Source organism: Meleagris gallopavo, chromosome 5 (assembly GCF_000146605.3).
Source record: "Meleagris gallopavo isolate NT-WF06-2002-E0010 breed Aviagen turkey brand Nicholas breeding stock chromosome 5, Turkey_5.1, whole genome shotgun sequence".
Classification (NCBI taxonomy): domain Eukaryota; kingdom Metazoa; phylum Chordata; class Aves; order Galliformes; family Phasianidae; genus Meleagris; species Meleagris gallopavo.
The window spans coordinates 36,948,801-36,966,309 of record NC_015015.2 but is presented as its reverse complement, the minus strand read 5'-3'; the positions used below and the strand labels follow the sequence as shown (position 1 = coordinate 36,966,309).

The 17,509-nt window shown below is 52.0% G+C and overlaps 2 protein-coding genes across 2 annotated transcripts; one reads left to right on the top strand and one right to left on the bottom strand.

Moving 5' to 3' along the window:
- Positions 1-1,476: 1,476 nt before the first annotated feature.
- On the top strand, positions 1,477-9,291 carry SYNDIG1L (synapse differentiation inducing 1 like). Its single transcript, XM_003206611.4, has 3 exons — positions 1,477-2,450; positions 3,616-3,753; positions 5,370-9,291. The coding sequence occupies exons 1-3, from the start codon at positions 2,022-2,024 to the stop codon at positions 5,526-5,528; spliced, it is 726 nt and encodes a 241-aa protein (XP_003206659.1). The 5' UTR covers positions 1,477-2,021; the 3' UTR covers positions 5,529-9,291.
- A 2,115-nt stretch (positions 9,292-11,406) lies between these two features.
- On the bottom strand, positions 11,407-16,095 carry VRTN (vertebrae development associated). Its single transcript, XM_031553611.1, has one exon. The coding sequence runs from the start codon at positions 14,346-14,348 to the stop codon at positions 12,330-12,332; it is 2,019 nt and encodes a 672-aa protein (XP_031409471.1). The 5' UTR covers positions 14,349-16,095; the 3' UTR covers positions 11,407-12,329.
- Positions 16,096-17,509: the final 1,414 nt, after the last annotated feature.

The window sequence follows — 17,509 nt, the reverse complement described above, 5'->3', positions numbered from 1 at the left end:
TTCCTGAGATTTTGCTGTGAGTTACTGGTGGCTTCACTGCGTCCAATCTCTGCTTGTTTTTCAGAGCTCCCATCCTGAACACTCTCTGCTCCCTCCCAGACTGACTATTGGGTTCTTAATTCCTCACAGCCCCCTTCCCTTCTTTCTATCCCTCACTCACACCGTGCATGCTATCCAGTTCTGTAAGTCCCCCTCCTCAAAATCAGTGCTGATGGCCTCATCTGTGATAAGCAGCCACACTTGCAGCATCCCCTTGCTGGCTCCCTCCCAGCACATCTGGTAGTGCAGCCAGAAACATTCTTGGAGATGCTGATGCCTCACCACAACCAGCAGCTTTGCTGGAGTTGGGCTCCTAGTTGGGCTGCTACACTCACATGATACACAGAGACTGGTCAGTCCTAATGGTTTATTTTATAAAGAAAATTCCTCCATCCCTGGAGGAATTCAAGGCCATATTGGATGGGGTTCTGGGCAACCTGATCTAGTTTCTGATTTAGCAGATGCCAACCCTGCCCACATCAAGGTGTTGGGTCTTTAAGGTCCCTTCCAACCCAAGCCATTCTATGATTCTATGATGTTGTTGTAAATCTGATTTGCATATTGAGGTAAGCATAATTATTTTGGTCTGTGCAGGAAATGAAAATATCTGTGATACCAACGTGCATAACTCTTAAATATTGTGGAAATACTTCCTGGCCATCTGCTATGTGTGAGCCATTGAGTACCTTATTGGTAAGGTGGGAGGGTAAAGAAAGCAGACAATGATTTTGGGGAAGGAGGTATAGAGAGCACTCACGCAGTGTTTTAGCAATGTAGGAGTGCTTTTGAATGGCTTCATTTTCCTAAACAGCTTTCTAAAATGTGCCAACTGCTGCCAACACAAAGCCCATCAACAGGGACATTTACAACGAGCTGTGGCACTCAAAACTGTGCAGTATGGCAGAATTTGGCCGAGTGAACAGGGCCTTGTGGGAAGCAGTTGGGCTTCTTGCTCCCTGGAGTCCTCAACTCCAACTTCTTCATTTATATTTTCTTTGTGAGGATTGATTTGAAGCCAAAGCAATGTGCCTGCCATCGGTAGGGCACCACAGGGAGCCCTATGGCAGGTAGCAGTGTGCTCTGCTTTGCAGCATCCAGCAGAGAAAGCAGCTGCGGAGGTCTCTAGGGAGCAGAGTGACATTTGGGGCTGCAAGGCAGGAGGGTGGCACGCTCCAGCAGCTGGGAGCATGCAGAGAGGGCTGGAAAAGAGGACACACGGATACTGAACAGCACAAAGCGATCATTCCTCTCTCCTGGGGGATCCTGATATTTCACTACACATTTTCTATGTGCTGAGGTGGGTTGGAAAGCCAAAACAGTAAGCGCTCCTTTGAAGAAATAGGGTTGAAATGTTTCATCTCAGAAAATTTCATGTTAAAAAAAAAAAAAAAGGCAGCAGAGTGTTTCAGCGCTCTGAAATGGAGGAAGGGAGTAAGGACTGGATTTTTCCTTAGGAAGAAATCAGTGTTGGCAGCGGTAGTTGAAGGTTCCTGGCTTTCCTCAGCTCTTGCCTCCCCATACCCCATCTTTAGCCCAGCCTTAAAAGAGTCCCTGGAGACTGTCCCATGTCCATGAAACCACTATCTGAACATGCTTTGTAGCAGTACAGATTATGAGCCAGCTCTGAAGATGCAGAGGGACTGCTCCTATCAGGCTGCACATGACCATATTGAGATGCGTTATGGACACAGCAATCTTAATCCAGCCTGAACCAGATTGCTTCGCTGCATGGCTGGATCCTTATCTTCCTACCAGCTGGGGAGGGATGAGGAGATGTTCATTTTGGTAGGAGAGCATTCAAGCTGTGGGAAGTGGGGGAGGGCTCTTCTTTTCCCTCACATTGCCAAATCCTGTTCCCTCTTGCCTTGCTCATCTTGACATTGGCTCCACAAGGGCAATGGCTTCCCCACTTCCTTGCCGTGTGGAGGTTACACCCCCTCTGCTCTCTGCTCCCGCAGGATTGCTCCTACCCTGCCAGCAGCATGGAGAGTGTGCGTGAGCTCCAGGACCCACTGTTGGCCAAGGCTAACGGGCACCTCCACAGCAGCTATTCTTACCACCAGCACCACAGCCAAGAGTACCCCGGCCACCACTGCCAAGGGAAACTGTACTCCTACATCTTCCAAAACACTGGCGGAGCCAGGACTCACCAGCTGCTGGATGCCAGCTCCCTGCAGCTGGCTGTGGAAGCCTTGTATGGCCCCAATTTCATCCTTGTGAAAGATGAGACTGCTCTCAAGGCAAAGGACAGCAAGACAGAGAGCTGTGAGACCACTTTTACAGAAGGTAAAGAGGTTCTGTCTGACAGTCCTGATGGGCATGATGCACAAGGGTCCTGCCTGGTAGAGAGTGACATCCGCATCCAAACAGTGTCCTATGAGGTGGAGGAGGAGGAGCTCCAGGAGTACGAGGTGAGCTTTGTGCAGAGGGTTGGCATAACATACCTCCTGTGGTGACTGGGCCAAGTGCTTGGCTGCCCTCCCGGGCCACACTCTCTCCTGTCTCCTCAGTCTCTGTGCACCCAGAATTTCTTCTTTCTGCTTAAAATTCCCACTCTTTCCCCTAAGCATGGACCTCAGAAGGTCACCAGCTTTTCTGCTGGCAGCCTGGAAGCCCGGGCCATCTCTGCAGCTTATGGTGACAGGAACCCTTTGACAAGGGCAATCTGTGGCCACCGTGTTGCTGGATGTAATAGGAAATAGCGCTCCTGATGCATAACAGTGACATTCACGTGCATGATGTCAGTGCAAGAAAGCTTAATATATCAAAGCAGGATGGATCTTGCAGGGAAAGAATAAAACTGGCAAAGCAGCCTCATTCTGCACGTTACCCAGGACCTGGCAGGTCCTCAGAGCATGCTGGAGCCAGTGCCCATCTGCTGGCACAGCTCTGCTGCTGCCCTGAGGGCCCGCGGCGTGACTTCCCTGGCTCTCTCCACCTCTCCGAAGCTTCCCACAGCACACATCGCTGCCAAACAGCTCAGCTGGGCAGGCCGTGGCCAAACACAGGCAAGCTGATGGCAGTGACGTGAGAAATGGGATTGCTAAGAGGACAGGACACACTGCAACCGTGATGGAGGCTCCAATTCAACCGCTTTTCTTCAATCTCTAAATTAGTTTAGCAAGATATCGATCTACCGGTCCCTAATGGGGTTAAGGCACTTTGTTTAAGTTTGTTTAAGCTGACAAACGGCCAGCTCCGCCAAAGCTCCAGATATCTCAGTGTAAGAATATCTCACAGGGAAATCCTAGACCCCAGCCGGTGAGCTAAGCAACGTTCTGGCAGGGAGCCGAAGCGCCTGAATGTGCTGAGCCACGACTTTCCTCACCAGCCCCGCTGAGCTGCCAGAAGATTTCTGAAACTCATGCCTTGAATGTGAAGCTGGGAGATGTGTGAGGACTTAGAGCAGGACTGAGCAGAAGCTGGGAGGAAGGGCAGGGCTGCGGGGGAGGAAGGACAGGGCTGCGGGGTATGTGGGGTCACTGGGAGCAGTGGCTGGGCCTGCTGGGCTGCAGGGCAGCTCGTGGAGGTGCGGGTGCAGTTCCCTGCAGGCCCCGACTTCGTTTATCTTTGCAGAGCGACTCCTCTAGTGACAGCGAAAGCGAGGACCAATTCCTGATGCTCCCCCCCCGAGACCACCTGGGCCTGGCCCTGTTCTCCATGCTGTGCTGCTTCTGGCCCTTGGGGATTGCTGCGTTCTACTTCTCCCAAGGGGTAAGAGATCCCCATCTGTGGGCTCCTTTGCTCTCCTGCATGTGCTTAGCCCTGCAGCAAAGGGTCCTGCAGGGCACAGGTCATCCTTTTGCCCATCTCTGTGCCCAGAGGTCCGAGGCAAGGGGTGCTTCTTGCTCCTGGATGTCTGCATAGCTGCTGTGGGAATGCAAGTCCTTCAGCTGCTGGCAGCTGAACTGCTCTCCTGGGCATTCAGGTGTTATTTAGGGAACTGGGGCTCCTGTTGCTCCTGGGTCTCACCCTCCAGCAAGACAAAGGAACGTGGCATTTTCCATCTGCCCTCCCATTCTCCAGTAATGAGACCCTGCTCTGTGATCTCATCTGCTGCTTATGCCCTGCAAACCAGACATGCTGGAGACTATGGTCCCCATATCACATACCACCATACCTTTGTTTCTGCTCCTCACTCATTAAATTCTGTGTGCTTGCACCAGGCTGTGTGAAGCTGGAAAGCTTCATAAGTGTGTAACAGTAGCATCTGGAAGAGAGCCAGTGAGAGGATTGGGACCTGCAAAGTGGCTGATTTCATGTTTCTGCACATGTACAGCACGGCATGCTGCATTCTCCATGTGATAATGTGCTTCATACATTTCAAACTTAGCTCTGGTATAATTACCACTCGGGCTCACTCTGTGGGGCAAAGAATATCTTCTTGGCCATATCTGTGCACAGTGGCTGCCCTGATTTTAACAGATCAACTATAGCACCAGCCATGAGCAATACTGACAGCAGCTCTGACTGCACCCCGACCACACAGGGCAGCTGGAAGTTGCCAGCCTGTGAGCTAACACCCATGTTGCCTTCATCACTGGCTTCACTGGCCCTTCTTTGTCAGTAAGTTTCAGCTGAAGATTCAAAATCTTCAGATTCAAAATCAGATAAAATCTTTTAAATGTCATTAAACATAAGGTGTTCAAGAAACATGTCGATGTGGCACTGAGGGACATGGTTAGTGGGCATGATGAGGATGAGCTTCTGGTTGGACTGGATGATCTTAGTGGTCTTTTCCAACCTTAATGATTCTATGATTCTAAGTGGCCTATTGTTCCCTCAGTTTGATGCTCTCCTAGCACTCCTGGGATAAGGTAGCCAGATGATTCAGCTGTACACTTAGAAAGCACATAAGCCACAGCTCCTACATAGTCACAGTACTCTTCCTGAGATCTTTTTAAATACAGAGTGATCAGCAAAAATGCAGAGCATCAGCAGACTTCCCACTTAGCCCACTCAAGACACCAAAATCTGTTCGCAAAGCACAGTGACATAACCACATTAGAATGCACTTCATGATAAATTTAGGTATCAAAAAACACAGCGCTAGCCTAGGGCTCTTCTCAGGTTCATACAGAGAGGGACATCTGCAGAGGGGACAACAGAGACCACCTATCTGAGAACTCCTTGCTTTGAATAGCAGAATATGGACCTCTGATTTGCCATGTTTTCGGTGAGGGAGGCACTTGAGTGCCTGTACATCCCACTTTTAGCTTCAGTAGTTGAATGAGGCATGCTCCAGTTCATGCACATCCATCCCTCTGCATGTGGCTGCCTGTTGCACACAGGTGAGAAGGTACAGTGGTGTGTACTTCTTCTCCTTCCAGACCAGCAAGGCTGTCTCCAAAGGAGATTTCCACTTGGCCAGCTCAGCTTCCCGCCGAGCTCTCTTCCTTGCCGCGCTCTCTATAACCATCGGTACAGGCGTGTACGTTGGGGTGGTGGTGGCACTCATCGCATATCTCTCCAAGGGGGGCCACGTGTAACTGCTGCCTGCACACCAGCATGGTCCCCAGCCATCAGTCCTCCTGGGATCAAGCCTTCCTGTGGAGCACAGGGTGCCAGTGCTTGCAAGGACTTCTGGCATAGCAGGACCCACCTTGGATACCCCGTGCCAGCTCTTTCCCTTTTCAGACACACAGTAGATCCTTGGAGATACTCAAAAGCCACCTGGACATGGGTGTGGGCAAGCAGCTCCTAGGAGGTCCTGCTTGAGCAGGGCTTGGACCAGATACCCCCTGGAAGTCCCTTTCCAGCTTCAACTATTCTGTGTCCTCCCTGGTACTGTGGGGTGACACCATCTGACAGCAGGGAACTGAGTAGTGACCTGACCGCTGGAACCAGGAGGACCACACTGGAACATGTGTAAAAGCTGCTGCTGGCTGCTGCCACCATTCTGCTCCAGGACCACCACTTCCTCTCCCAACCCTGCAGTGGGAACAGCCACCACCGATGTCTAGGGTTTGCCCATGAAGGGGACAGGCAAAGAGGAATGACTGCTCTTTCTTTTGGGCATCTGGGTCCTGGTGTGGATTCAGGACTCCTATGATGGGGACAACGATCTCCTGTCAGTGCCATGAGTGGCACCTGGCCCTTCAGCTGCAGCAAAGGAAGAGGGTGCAGCATGAACATGACCAAAAGGCATGCTCTGGGGTGCTCTCTGCATCCTTTCCAGATGGACATACAGTAACTAGCCTGCTCCAGATGAGAACCAAGAAGAAATGCAGGCTGGTCTGTCTTCCTGACAGTCGCCCTGATCACCAAAGATGGCAGCAAAACCCACAAGGTTTTCCAGTGTTCACAATGATTGTGCCAATAACTGTAGTTCAGAAGGGCTGGCATCCCATGGTGATCTGGAGATATTTGAAGTGGGAACTGCTGCCCACAACATGACTGTGTGGGGGGAAGATCTTGACTCTCAACACTGAGCTGGGGGTTTGCACACCAGGAGTGGGGAGCACAAGACTGGCACGGCATGCAGAGCTCAGGTGGGTGCTGGAAGCAAGGATCCAGAGAGGAGGAGGCCTGGGGGGAGCACAGGAAATGGGGAGACCCCAACATACTCTTTCCCACATTTTGGAGAGGGGCATCTCCATCTGTCCAAGGGCCTCTGCTGACTAGGAAGTACTGTACATCCATGCCTACAACTGACTTCTGGGAATTTGTATGTTGTCAGTGACATACCAAGTGCTTCAGGGATGGACACTAAGGCAGTGACTGCCCCAAAGCGCTCGGTTCAAAGGCCTTTCCTTACCCCTTCCCTGGTGCCCTCTCACTCCTCTGCTGCTGACTCTGCAAGTGGCACAGTGTGCTCCTCACATGTACATTTCATCCTAAAGAAGCATGTTAATATCTGCAATTCCTGTTGTACTCGAGCCATAAAGGAGAGAAGCACATCAGAGACTTGTTCAGAAGCAGTTCTGAAAGTTCCCATTATGTTTTATAATGTGGAAGAGCTAATAAAAGAGCAGGCAAAACAACACTTTGCGCTAACGCAGGGCTGCAGAGGGAAGAGGTGAGCTCTGCAGGCTGCTGTGGGAGTGCTGAGATGACCAAGAGCTGAAGGTGTTCTGTGGCTCCCCATGGAAATGAGCATCCAGCTAGTGGCTGGGCAGCATGGAGGGGGGCCGTGCTGCAGTGTGCATCACAGCCAGCAGCCTGTGCTGCGATGAGATGGGCTGTTAGCCACGAGGGGGACAAGAACTGGGTAGAGAGAGGTTGGGGTATTGCTGTTCAGGCTGCTCTGCCTGGAGGAAAAGCTTAAAATAAAATGTGTTCAAGGAAGATCCCCCTGCACATTTCTGGGTACAGCTCCTGGTCCCCGCAGGAGCATTTCCAACCTTTTCCATGTCTCATTCCTGCCCCTTCTTTAATTGGAGGCACAGGGGAAAGTACTGGGCTGGAGGGCCAACAGAATTAAAGTGTTTTCCACTAATAGCCTGAATCTCTGATGAACTTGTAAAGAGGGGAAAAGGGGCCGAGCAAGCACATCCCTAAGGGAGGTATTATGCAAATGGAGAAATTAGTTGGAAACAGCCTGAAGGGAAACGTGGAAATTGAAATCTGAGGATCAGCACAGAGACTGCTGCTGAATAACTTATCACAGATGCCCAGTGTCTGCTGCAGCTGCCGGAGCACAAGCAGAAAGGCAGTGAGCACAGCAGTCAGGGAACAGGAGAGGTTCAGAAATGTGACTGAGCTAAGAAAAATTAAAAAAAAATTAAACCCAATCAGTAGGCACACAAGAGATTATTCCCTCCTGTTCTCCCCCAGTACCCCTCAGTACCTCAGTATCCTCAGCTCCATGGCAGTTCCATAGGTGTCCTGACCCCATGGGGCATTAATCTAAATTATGACACCTATTTGCAACTGAGCCTCCCTCACAGAGGCTACAGGTTCTGCGTGGCAACCCTAGCCCCAACCTACTGCATGGGCAGGTTCCTGCAGACCCCCAGGCACACTGCTCAAAAATGCCCATCTCAGCACCGTGGTCCTACCAGCACCTCTAACCCTTGCCCTGGGCTGGTGACACCACAAGGCCAGAGAGGGCACAATGCAGGGTGTCCATCTGTCCATCTGTGTGTATGGGCAGACACAGCCCCTTCCTAGGAGCTGATCTTCTTGGCAAAACCACCACTGCCACCCCATGTGTGTCCTCTGGGGATGCCAAGGAAGGAGCTGGAGGAAAATGAGCACAATCCATTCTTCTCCTCTTTTAATGGCACAGCCAGTGTTTTTCCTTCACGTCAATTCAGTGTGGAAATAGCTAATTAAGTGAGATTGGATAAATATTCTATTCCTGCTTAAAATAATAATAATAATAATCAAGGAAAACAGTGCACCTCAGCACATCCCTGAGTCAGCCTCCCTTCTCCCCTTGTCTTCCCACAAACAGCCTGCAGCAGGGCACACACAACCCACAGCCATGCCACCTCTCTGGGACCTAGGGGAAGATTTTCAGGAGAAAAGCCAATCAAGGACCACCACTGCAGCAACAGCTCTGAGAGCAGGGTGCTCATTACCTCTCCTCCACCATCCTCAACACAGGAACATGCCATGGGGCTGAGCTGTCCCACCCTGCTTCTGCCCCCATGTCCCCACCATGCCCAGGTGGGGGGATGCTTGGGAATGGTTGGGCACCACTCTGCAGCACTCTCATGGAGTTCTTTTCCAAAACTCATGTGCTATCCAGATGTTGATTGTGCTAAAACAATATGACACATCAGCATCCTTGTTGTGTAGAAAAGTAACAGCAGGGAACGCAGCACCTGGATTTTGGCTGAAAGGTACGGTACCGGGTGCCACTGTCAAGCATAACTGGTCCAAAACAGCTCTGATGGGTGTTAATGAGTTATTAATACTGCAGAAGATGATCTGTTTGTCTCGAGGACAAAGTCCTTAAGGAACAGCATGAGGATTGATCTTCTACCACATTTACATTAGCAAGTCAGCATAGGAAGGAGGGATGCACTGGTGACATTTGCTAATAAGACAAAATCAGGAGGATTTGGAAATACAGAACAGAAGTAAAACAACTGGGCAACTCAGCAGACCAGAGCAGCAGTGCTGGGATTGAGCAGTGGGAAATGCAAAGGGGTTGAATGGAAAGGCTTACACAGGGGACTGATCCAGATAATCTCCTTTTCTCCTCATCTTGTTCTCCCTTCCCCATATATATTTTCTCAATAATTAATTGTTTTCGTGTTTGCTGTCTCGGATCTGAATGGCAGCACTGACTTCTCTGTCCTGCGGCTGCACGTCTTCCCAGTGGTTACAGCGAGGCCCAGGAGCTGCTCATGCCCCCAGGAGCTGCAGGAGCCTGGGGCAAGCAAAGCCCCACTGCAGGACTGCCTAAGGCAGCTCTGCTAATGGGAAGGTAAGGAGGACCACCGGGGATCCAGAAGCTTTTGTAAAGATCACTTCTATAATGAAAAACACATCTGGAAAGCTAATTGCTAAGCTAGCTGCACACTAAATTTCAAGACTGCTAATTTTTGAGCCCAGGAGGATAGCTTCCAGGCAGAGACTACTGCCCATCACAGCCACAACAGCAGAGCTCCTGCACTGACAAGGCATGGCACCCAGACCAGCTCTTCCCAGCTGCAGGCCATTACTGCTCATTAAGTCATTTGGAGTCGCATGGTTTATTAGGCCGACTTATTGCCCTGCTAGCTGCCACACTTAACATCCCTGTTTAACAGGAGCACTCACCATGTAACCACTCAGTTTTACTGCAGGGACGACCCTCTGCCTCCATCAGCCAGCATCTGCCTTTTTTCCATCTGCGTGTTGTCACCAGGTGGGATGGTACTCCTACCCACTTGAGGACAGGAGGGAATAGCAAGATGGCATCACTGTCCCCATACTCCAAGCACCCCTGCCAAACTCCGGCCCTGGTGACACAGTTGTGACCCAGGCAGAGCCTCACCACCTCAGTCTGACACAGCATGACAGATGTGAACTGTGCGTGTCAGGTGAGCAGGGACTGCTCCTCATAGGCTTCACGGCCCCCAGCCTCTGCATTTCAATCGCCTTTTACTGTTTTCATTTCCACCTTGGCTGAGGTTGGTGCCTCAAGTGCCCACCTGCAAGGGATCTCAGTGACACTTGAACTGAACACCTGTCTGTTGGCAAAAGGAGAAATTTATTGGACAGCACATGGCAATACAGTGGAGAGCCACTAGGATTGCCTTGAATTCATGTCCTACTGTCATTTAGGCATGAGAATAGTGGGTATGAATAGAAGGCTGTGAGTTCCACCCTCCACCACCATCATGCCATGCAGGAGCTGCTGTCTCAGCACTAGAGGAAGGTATCTGTGAAGGCTGCTGGAAACAGAACAGGAAGATGCCTGCCTTGAGCAGCACAGCTTGCAGCCCCCTGCAGAGGGAAAGCTCAGGGTGCAGACTGCCGAGGAACCACTATGGCCGCTCTGTATGATACTAAAGCATGAGATGCCCCCTTCTGCCTACTGTGTAACATGTATAAGTGCACATGTAAAACCCTTGGAAGAATGTTATTTTTATGTGACACCCCATCCAGGCACCCAACTAAGAGCAAAGAAAGCATCGTACCTGGATCTCCTCAAGCATTTTGCAAGAAAATAGGAGATGACTGAGCAGCAGCCTGATGTAAGGTGTGCAAAAATCTCCATTTGAGATGAGTCAGACGATGGTAACAAAGATGAGCCATCTCTCCACCCCGCAGAGAGCTGGGAAGTCCCCACAGGCTCTCCTGCTCTCCCTAAGCAAATACACAGTATGCTGGATGTAAATCCCAGTCCCATCCCTGCTGCTGCCCACAGCACAGGGCCACCTGAGGGACTTGAGTTTGGTGGTCACGCAAGCCACCCTCTGTCCCCTATGTTCAGTAGAGTGAAGGCACAGCTTTGCTCTAGAGGCCTTGTGCACCTTCACAGCTTGCTGCTGCCATGGAGAGCAGCTACCTCTAGTCCCCAGCAGTTCAGAAACACAGATAATCATTCTAGAGTAATTACCAGCTTACTCCCTTGGAGGAGTTCACTGGTGAGAAATCACTGGCAACTAATTACTCCAATTACTTCCTGACACACAGAGCTCTCTGCAGTGGCACCAAGCACTGCTCAGCATCTCCCTGCTCCCCAGTGCAGGGGCCTTCCCACACTGCATGGCTCTTCCCACAGCACCCACCACCCCCAAGATCCCTCCTATGAGACCGCACACAATATTCATTCTCCCCACAGAGGTATTTTCTAGGGGTGTATCAATGGCGGTGAGATCCTGCTGGCGCTCAGTACTGCTTCATCACATCACTAGGGCCTAAGGGTGTCACAGGACCATTCTGATTCCTCATGCACAAGGAAAGAACCACACAGGACTGGAAGCGGAAGTTTTTATTGCTTTTAATTCTTACAATTTGGTGTGCACAGGCATGCTGTAAGGTGACGGTCACACCACACTGGACTTGTAGCATGATTCAGGGAAAGCAAAGGCTTTGGGCCTGCAGCACCTGGTCTCTGCCCCACAGCAGGCAGACACCTTCACACAGGCACTAGAGAAAAGACACAGAGGATAAGGCAGCTGCCAGCTCTGAGAGAGAGTTAAGGACCACGAAAGAGGTAATTGCTACATGACCATAAAAGTCTTGTAAAGCTGTTGAGGCGCCTACAAAAGATACCAGCTTCTGGCTTGATAAGGGACCCCAACACATTCCCAGCATAGATTGCACCAGGGACACAAAACAACCCCTCATCCCTTTACCTGCCTGTTTCCTCTAGTGGAAATCAGAGCAGCCAGGACAAGTATTAAAAGCCACAAAGTCCAAGCAGCACCATGTGAAGCCTTTAACAAGGAGGAGCACAGATCAGAGATGTTATACCTCAGTGCTGAGCACTCCTCCAGCCCCTCCTTCTGACCGAGGGGATGCTGGGCACCTCTATGCTGAGTTCTGCCTGTTCCCACTGCTCCTTCACACAAACGCCCAGGGCAGAGAGGCCTTCAAACTCTCTACCTCAAGCATACACTGGAAGCCTGATAGAATCCTATGACCCCTACTTGTTCCCTGAGTGCAAAGAAGGCAAAACCCCTCTGCCCCCTCTCCTTCGGGGCAGTCAGTACCTGCCTCCCACTCCTTCCATCTCCAGGAGCGGGCACTGTAGGCATTCTCATGCCTGATTCAACCACACAGGAAAAAAAAAAAATACTACAAACAAAACAAAACCAAAACAAAAGTTTGACCTGGGCCCTGGCCTGGACACCCGACCAGTGGGTCTCAGGGCACATCAATGGAGAACCGTGGCCAGGTGGACCTCATACATCCACAAGGGTCAGCCCATCGTGCAGGGCACGCTTCCACATGTAGTAGGTGGAGCGGGCTGTGAGGGGGAAGCGGGCACTAAACTCCTTGTAGGTGGGGAAGGTCTTCGACTCAAAGCGCTGCTGCAGGAACAGCTTGGCTTGTGCCTTGAACTGGGTGGTGGCAATCACATCCATCACAAACATCTGACTGTTGGCTCTCTCCGACACAGGGTAGCCTGAAATGGTGGCATTGTATGGAGTGGCTGGTGCTGACTTGTCCAGATGCTTGGCTGCCTCCATGTGGAGCGGGGGCTTGACACTCGGCTCAGATCTCTGCGGTGCCAGGGAAGTAATCCTGTTCAAAGGCCGATTGGAGCTGCGAAGGCGATGCTGCCTAGATGCTCGGCTGCTACCCTTCCAAAACCAGTAGGTTGTGGAGGAAAGTGTTGGATAGCGCAGGCAAAACTTGCTGAATGGCAGCCGCCACTGCTGGACCTGTCTCCGGGCCACATCTCGTAGCCGCTTCCTCCAGCACAGAGAGGGCTTGAGCTGCAGGAGACTCCTGGCTGCTGGCTGATCTCCATTCAGCTTCTTCCTAGCAGGCAAGCTGCTTGGCTTCAGCTGCAGAAGTGGCTTTTCTATGGCTAGAGGTTTCTGGTTATTCAAGGGAGGCTGGGGGGGTTTGAAGTTGGGGTTCTCTTTGATTGCTTTTCTTCGCCAGTTGTAGTAAGTGGACCTGGAGATGCCGGGGAAGCTGTGCTTGAAGCACCTGTAAGGCACCAGAGTGTTCATGGATATGCATTTCTCCAGGTAAGATTTGGCTCCTCGCATGAAGATCCCTGCTTGGACTGGGTCTACGGAAGGACTCGGGGGTCTTAAACTTGCCTCTGCCTTTGTTGGCTCATTAACATCAGCCTTCTTTGGAACCTCCCTGTGAAGCTCCTGCAACCCATGGGCCTCAGTCAGATCAGAGGCGTCACCATTGACCATGCTCTGCATCTCGTGCTTCCAGGCATAGTATGTGGATCGGGAGATTTCTGGAAACATTTGTCGAAAGTGCTGGAGCGAGACAATGTTGCCCTCTTGAAAGCAGGACTGGAGGAAGTGTTTAGCTGCAAACCTGGCAGCCGCTTTCTGTCGGTGTTCCCGAGACTGGCGCTTCCAGCGGTAGAAGGTGCTCTTGGTAATGCTGTACCTGTCACGCAGGTTGGAGTAGGTCAGCTGGGGGTCACTGTTCAGCAGCTCCAGGGTCCTCATGGGCTGTACAGGAGGCTCTGATGAAGGTATCGTAGGCTCCAGCTCCTCCAGACCAACTACAGCAACAAAGTACTGTGCTTTGAAGACCTGCCTGGAGAGCTGCTGCCCTGACCACATGATGTGGAGAGTGGAGGTCTGCGGGCCACACTTCCTGGGCCGGATGAGTCGGTTGAAATATGGCCGGATCTTCAGGTTGCTCATGGGATAGATTGAGTAGATGTTACACTGCAGCACTGAGGCAAGAGCATAGACATGCCACATATTGGCAAAGGTGCCAGGAAAACAGGTAGCTTTGATATCTGCATCAAAGATAGCCTCCAGGATAGCCATGGGGAGGCTGGTCATCTCTGGTGTCTCCTCCGTACACAGGGAGTAGCGGGCAGCCTGCAGCATCACCTTGGAGTCAATCATGCCATTCAGGTAGTACTGTTTGTGCAGCAGCATCTCCACCACCGTGCGCACCTGCAGCTCCAGGCTGAGACTGGGGTTGCCCCAGAGCAGCACACTGGCTGCCTCAAAGAGGCGGTTCCCTTCACCTTTACAAACCAGAGGCAGCATGTTACTTGGAGCATCCTCAGGGTACAGGCTCCTGGCTACTCGATCAACTTCCAGCTCCTCTTGAAATTGCCTCCTGCAATAGCCAGGCAGGGAGAAAGATGACAGGGTCCTCTCTGCCTCTAGTGCAGCACTGGCAAGGCCCTCCAGACCAAAGCATTCGGTGGCTTCCTGCAGCTCCTGCAGCACAGACTGCACCAGCTGGTGCCGCTGGATCATCCTGAAGGACAGCAGAAAGGTAGAAGTCACTTGAGATCTAGGCAGGGCACGCTCCAGACTGCCAGGGCCAGCTCTTCCCTGAAGGTCAGGAAAGGGGAAGAGTATAGAGGAAAGGTCCCTACTCTCCCCACACCCACAATCCCAAGGAGAAAGGGGAAAGCCTAGCTCCTCACAGGTAGACCTGGGACAGGGACATGGACTCTGCTTGCTCTCCAGTGACCTCCTGTGGGCAGCAGGAATGGCATACGGCCTCTAGAGATGCATGTCTGGGATGGACGGGTGAAACTGAGGACTGACTGCATCCACTGGGAAAGGACATGGAGCCACTCTCTGCCCTGCACAGCTGGCTTTGTACCCAGCCTCACATCTGCAGCTTGGGCCCTGCTGCCAGTGCCTACAGTCAGCAGTGAGAAAATCTTGGAGGTAAAGCATTTGTCATCTCATCAGGGACCGAGCAACAATGTACAGGGGCATAGAGGGACCAGACTACAAAATATTCAGCCCAGTAGAAGGTACAAAGAGTTTGCTCCCTCCCTCGAAGCAAGGCTCTGCTGCTGTAACCATCTCACGTAACTAAAAGTCACCACAAAACCTGAGATGGGAGAAGCAGCTGGAGCCAGTGCAGGCATGGTTACTACTGCCTGAGCTGACACTAGGTGTCACTTGCTGCTCAGCAGAGAAGCACTACCAGCCGAGGCAAAGGAGCAAAAGGAGCCCTACCAGATAGGAGACAGCACAGAAGAGTAGATGGGCAAGAGCTGAGTGGGCAGTTTAGAGGCTGTGTGGAGCCCTCTTCCTCCTCCCAGTTTCAGCAAGCCCCAGTCCTATGAGCCACTTTTCACTCAGGCAAATCCAAGGAGTTGAACTTGCATCCCCTGCTTTGTCAGTGCTCCTAACACCTGCATGGTTCTGCTTCTGCCACTCCCAGAGATCCCACTGGGCTACAGTCTTTACCCCACAATCCAGCCCTTTCACTACTTCCCTTTCCAGCACTGTTCAGCCAACAGCCAGCCTGAGCCCCTCACTCCGCCTACCCCCATTTGCCCACAGTTCACAACACTTCCTCAGAGCAGCCCATTCTGGTCCATTTTCTCCTCATGCATAGCCCTACTCATTCACGTGACACCCCCCACATATCAGGCATCACTTTGTAGTCTGCCTCATTCCTATCCCAGCTGGAGACTCACCTTCCCACAGCACTTCAGAGGTATCGTTATGCACTCAACTCCACAGAGAGATGGCAAAACAGCAATGCCAGGCAGGAAAGGCAGCAGTCCCAGAGCAAAGCAGATGTCCTGCCTGACCTTTCCCTATTCTCAGTCCTGTTACTGTTACTATAGCATCTACAGTCCGGCCATGATCAAACGGCAAGTAGAACAAGGTGCCACATATCACACTGCTACACCCAAGCTACTTCACCCCAGGGAGCCTCTGTGCTGCTGTTGATCCTTCCCTTAACCAAGCCAACTCCCCTCTCTGCCTCCAGCTCCTCCATGTCTCCTGCATGATGGAGGTCAGCTGTGGGGAATCACTCAAAAGAGTCAACACAGGAGACAGTACACAGCTGAGAAACAAAGGCACAGACTTGCCCTCAAAATCATCAGTCCAAGTCAGTATGGGGTTGTGCGCTGGGTCTGGCTGGGACGGAGTTAATTTTGTTCACAGCAGCTCCTGTGGTGCTGTGTTTTACATTTGTAACCAACACAATACTGATGACACACTGAAGTTTTAACTATTGCTAAAGCGTGTTTGCAGAGCATCTAGTCCTTCTGTTTCTCACTCTGCCCCTCCAGGGAAGAGCAGAGGTGACCCTTGGTGCGGTCAGCCAAGGAGGGCTGTAGCACACTCAAGCCCTCATTCTCCATGGCCACATTGCCCTGCAGCCTCCAGGAGAGCTTAGCGAGGTGAAACAAGTTTTTCCCTGGGGGGAAGGTGGAGCCAGCACAGGCTAGAAAGCACCAGGCACACACCTGGTCCTTATGGCCTGGTGGCCATTTCCCATTCCCTTACAGCTTCAGGGGTGAAAATAGAAGCACAGAATTAAATCCTTTTCTTAAGTAATACTCCACAATCTCAAAGTCACTGCCAGCTCCTGCTGCCTGGAGCTGGAGCAGCAGGATCTCACAGGCACGCCTAAGGCAAGAGCCACAGCTCAAGCATCACAGATAAGCTCTGAGCTAGCATGCAAGGGGCCAGGCAAGGCAGCAGCAGAGGATGTACAGTAGCCAGGGTAAACTCCTTCACACTCAGCATAGAGGAGCTGCTGTTTAGTGAGGGTTTTCCCCTTTTTCTCCTGCTGAACACAACAGACAAAGCACTTCCTAAACCATTCTAGCTCCAAGAACCAAGCAAGGGAGTTTTTCCCTGCTGATAAAGGAGGTTTTAACTAACCTAGCCTCTTTTGCATTGTAACAGATAAGCAAGCACTTGTAGATCACATTCCCTCACCTAAACCGATGGGCTGGTGGCATCCAGTAGCGCAAGTTCCCCAAGCCAATCCCAATACGCTCCCACCAGCAGGAATCCAGGAGACTGAGACCAGCAGCACCCAGCAAGGCAGCAGGGCCGTGCTGGAGCCCCATCAGCTCAGAGTTCCTTCTGAGCCTCAGCTGCAGCCTCAGGCTACCACAGCAGCAAGGGCTTCCACCAGAGTCCAGTGAGAGAAGCCTGCTCCCAGCACTCACATTCCCACCCCAGGAAAGAGGTAACACTTGAAGAGCAAGAGGGGGAAAAAAAAATACAGGAAAACAAAAAACAAAAGAGAAAAAACAACAACAACAAAAAAAACCACTGACTGGTACAACCCAGGCCACAGCATCACAACTACATCTGCCCAGGGACATTTCCTTAGGAAGGGAAACTTACGCCTGAGCAGCACCTGACAACAGGCACAGCCCCGCTCCGCGGACACACACGTGGGCAGCTCCGCGGCCACTCGGGACTCTCCCAGAGAGCAGCAGCACCCGGCGCGGCCCCACGGCGCGACCGGAGCTCCGTGCCCAGCGGGCCAAGTTACAGCCCGCCCTGTCGCCCGGGGGACAAAGGGACGCGCAGCCACGGGGAATGAGAGCCGCCGAGCCCCACCGGGAGCAGCCGAGCGGGACGGGACGGCTCTGCGTAGTCCCGCGCTGGAGAGGAAGGGAGGCCGGGAAAGCGGCGGG

What these genes read in the sequence shown, in the direction of transcription:
- SYNDIG1L (XM_003206611.4), top strand. Translation starts at nt 2,022, where the DNA reads ATGGAGAGTGTGCGTGAGCTCCAGGACCCACTGTTGGCCAAGGCTAAC. An exon ending in AGGAGCTCCAGGAGTACGAG is followed by an intron (nt 2,451 to 3,615) that starts GTGAGCTTTGTG and finishes TTATCTTTGCAG; the next exon opens with AGCGACTCCTCTAGTGACAG. An exon ending in CGTTCTACTTCTCCCAAGGG is followed by an intron (nt 3,754 to 5,369) that starts GTAAGAGATCCC and finishes TTCTCCTTCCAG; the next exon opens with ACCAGCAAGGCTGTCTCCAA.
- VRTN (XM_031553611.1), bottom strand. Translation starts at nt 14,348, where the DNA reads ATGATCCAGCGGCACCAGCTGGTGCAGTCTGTGCTGCAGGAGCTGCAG.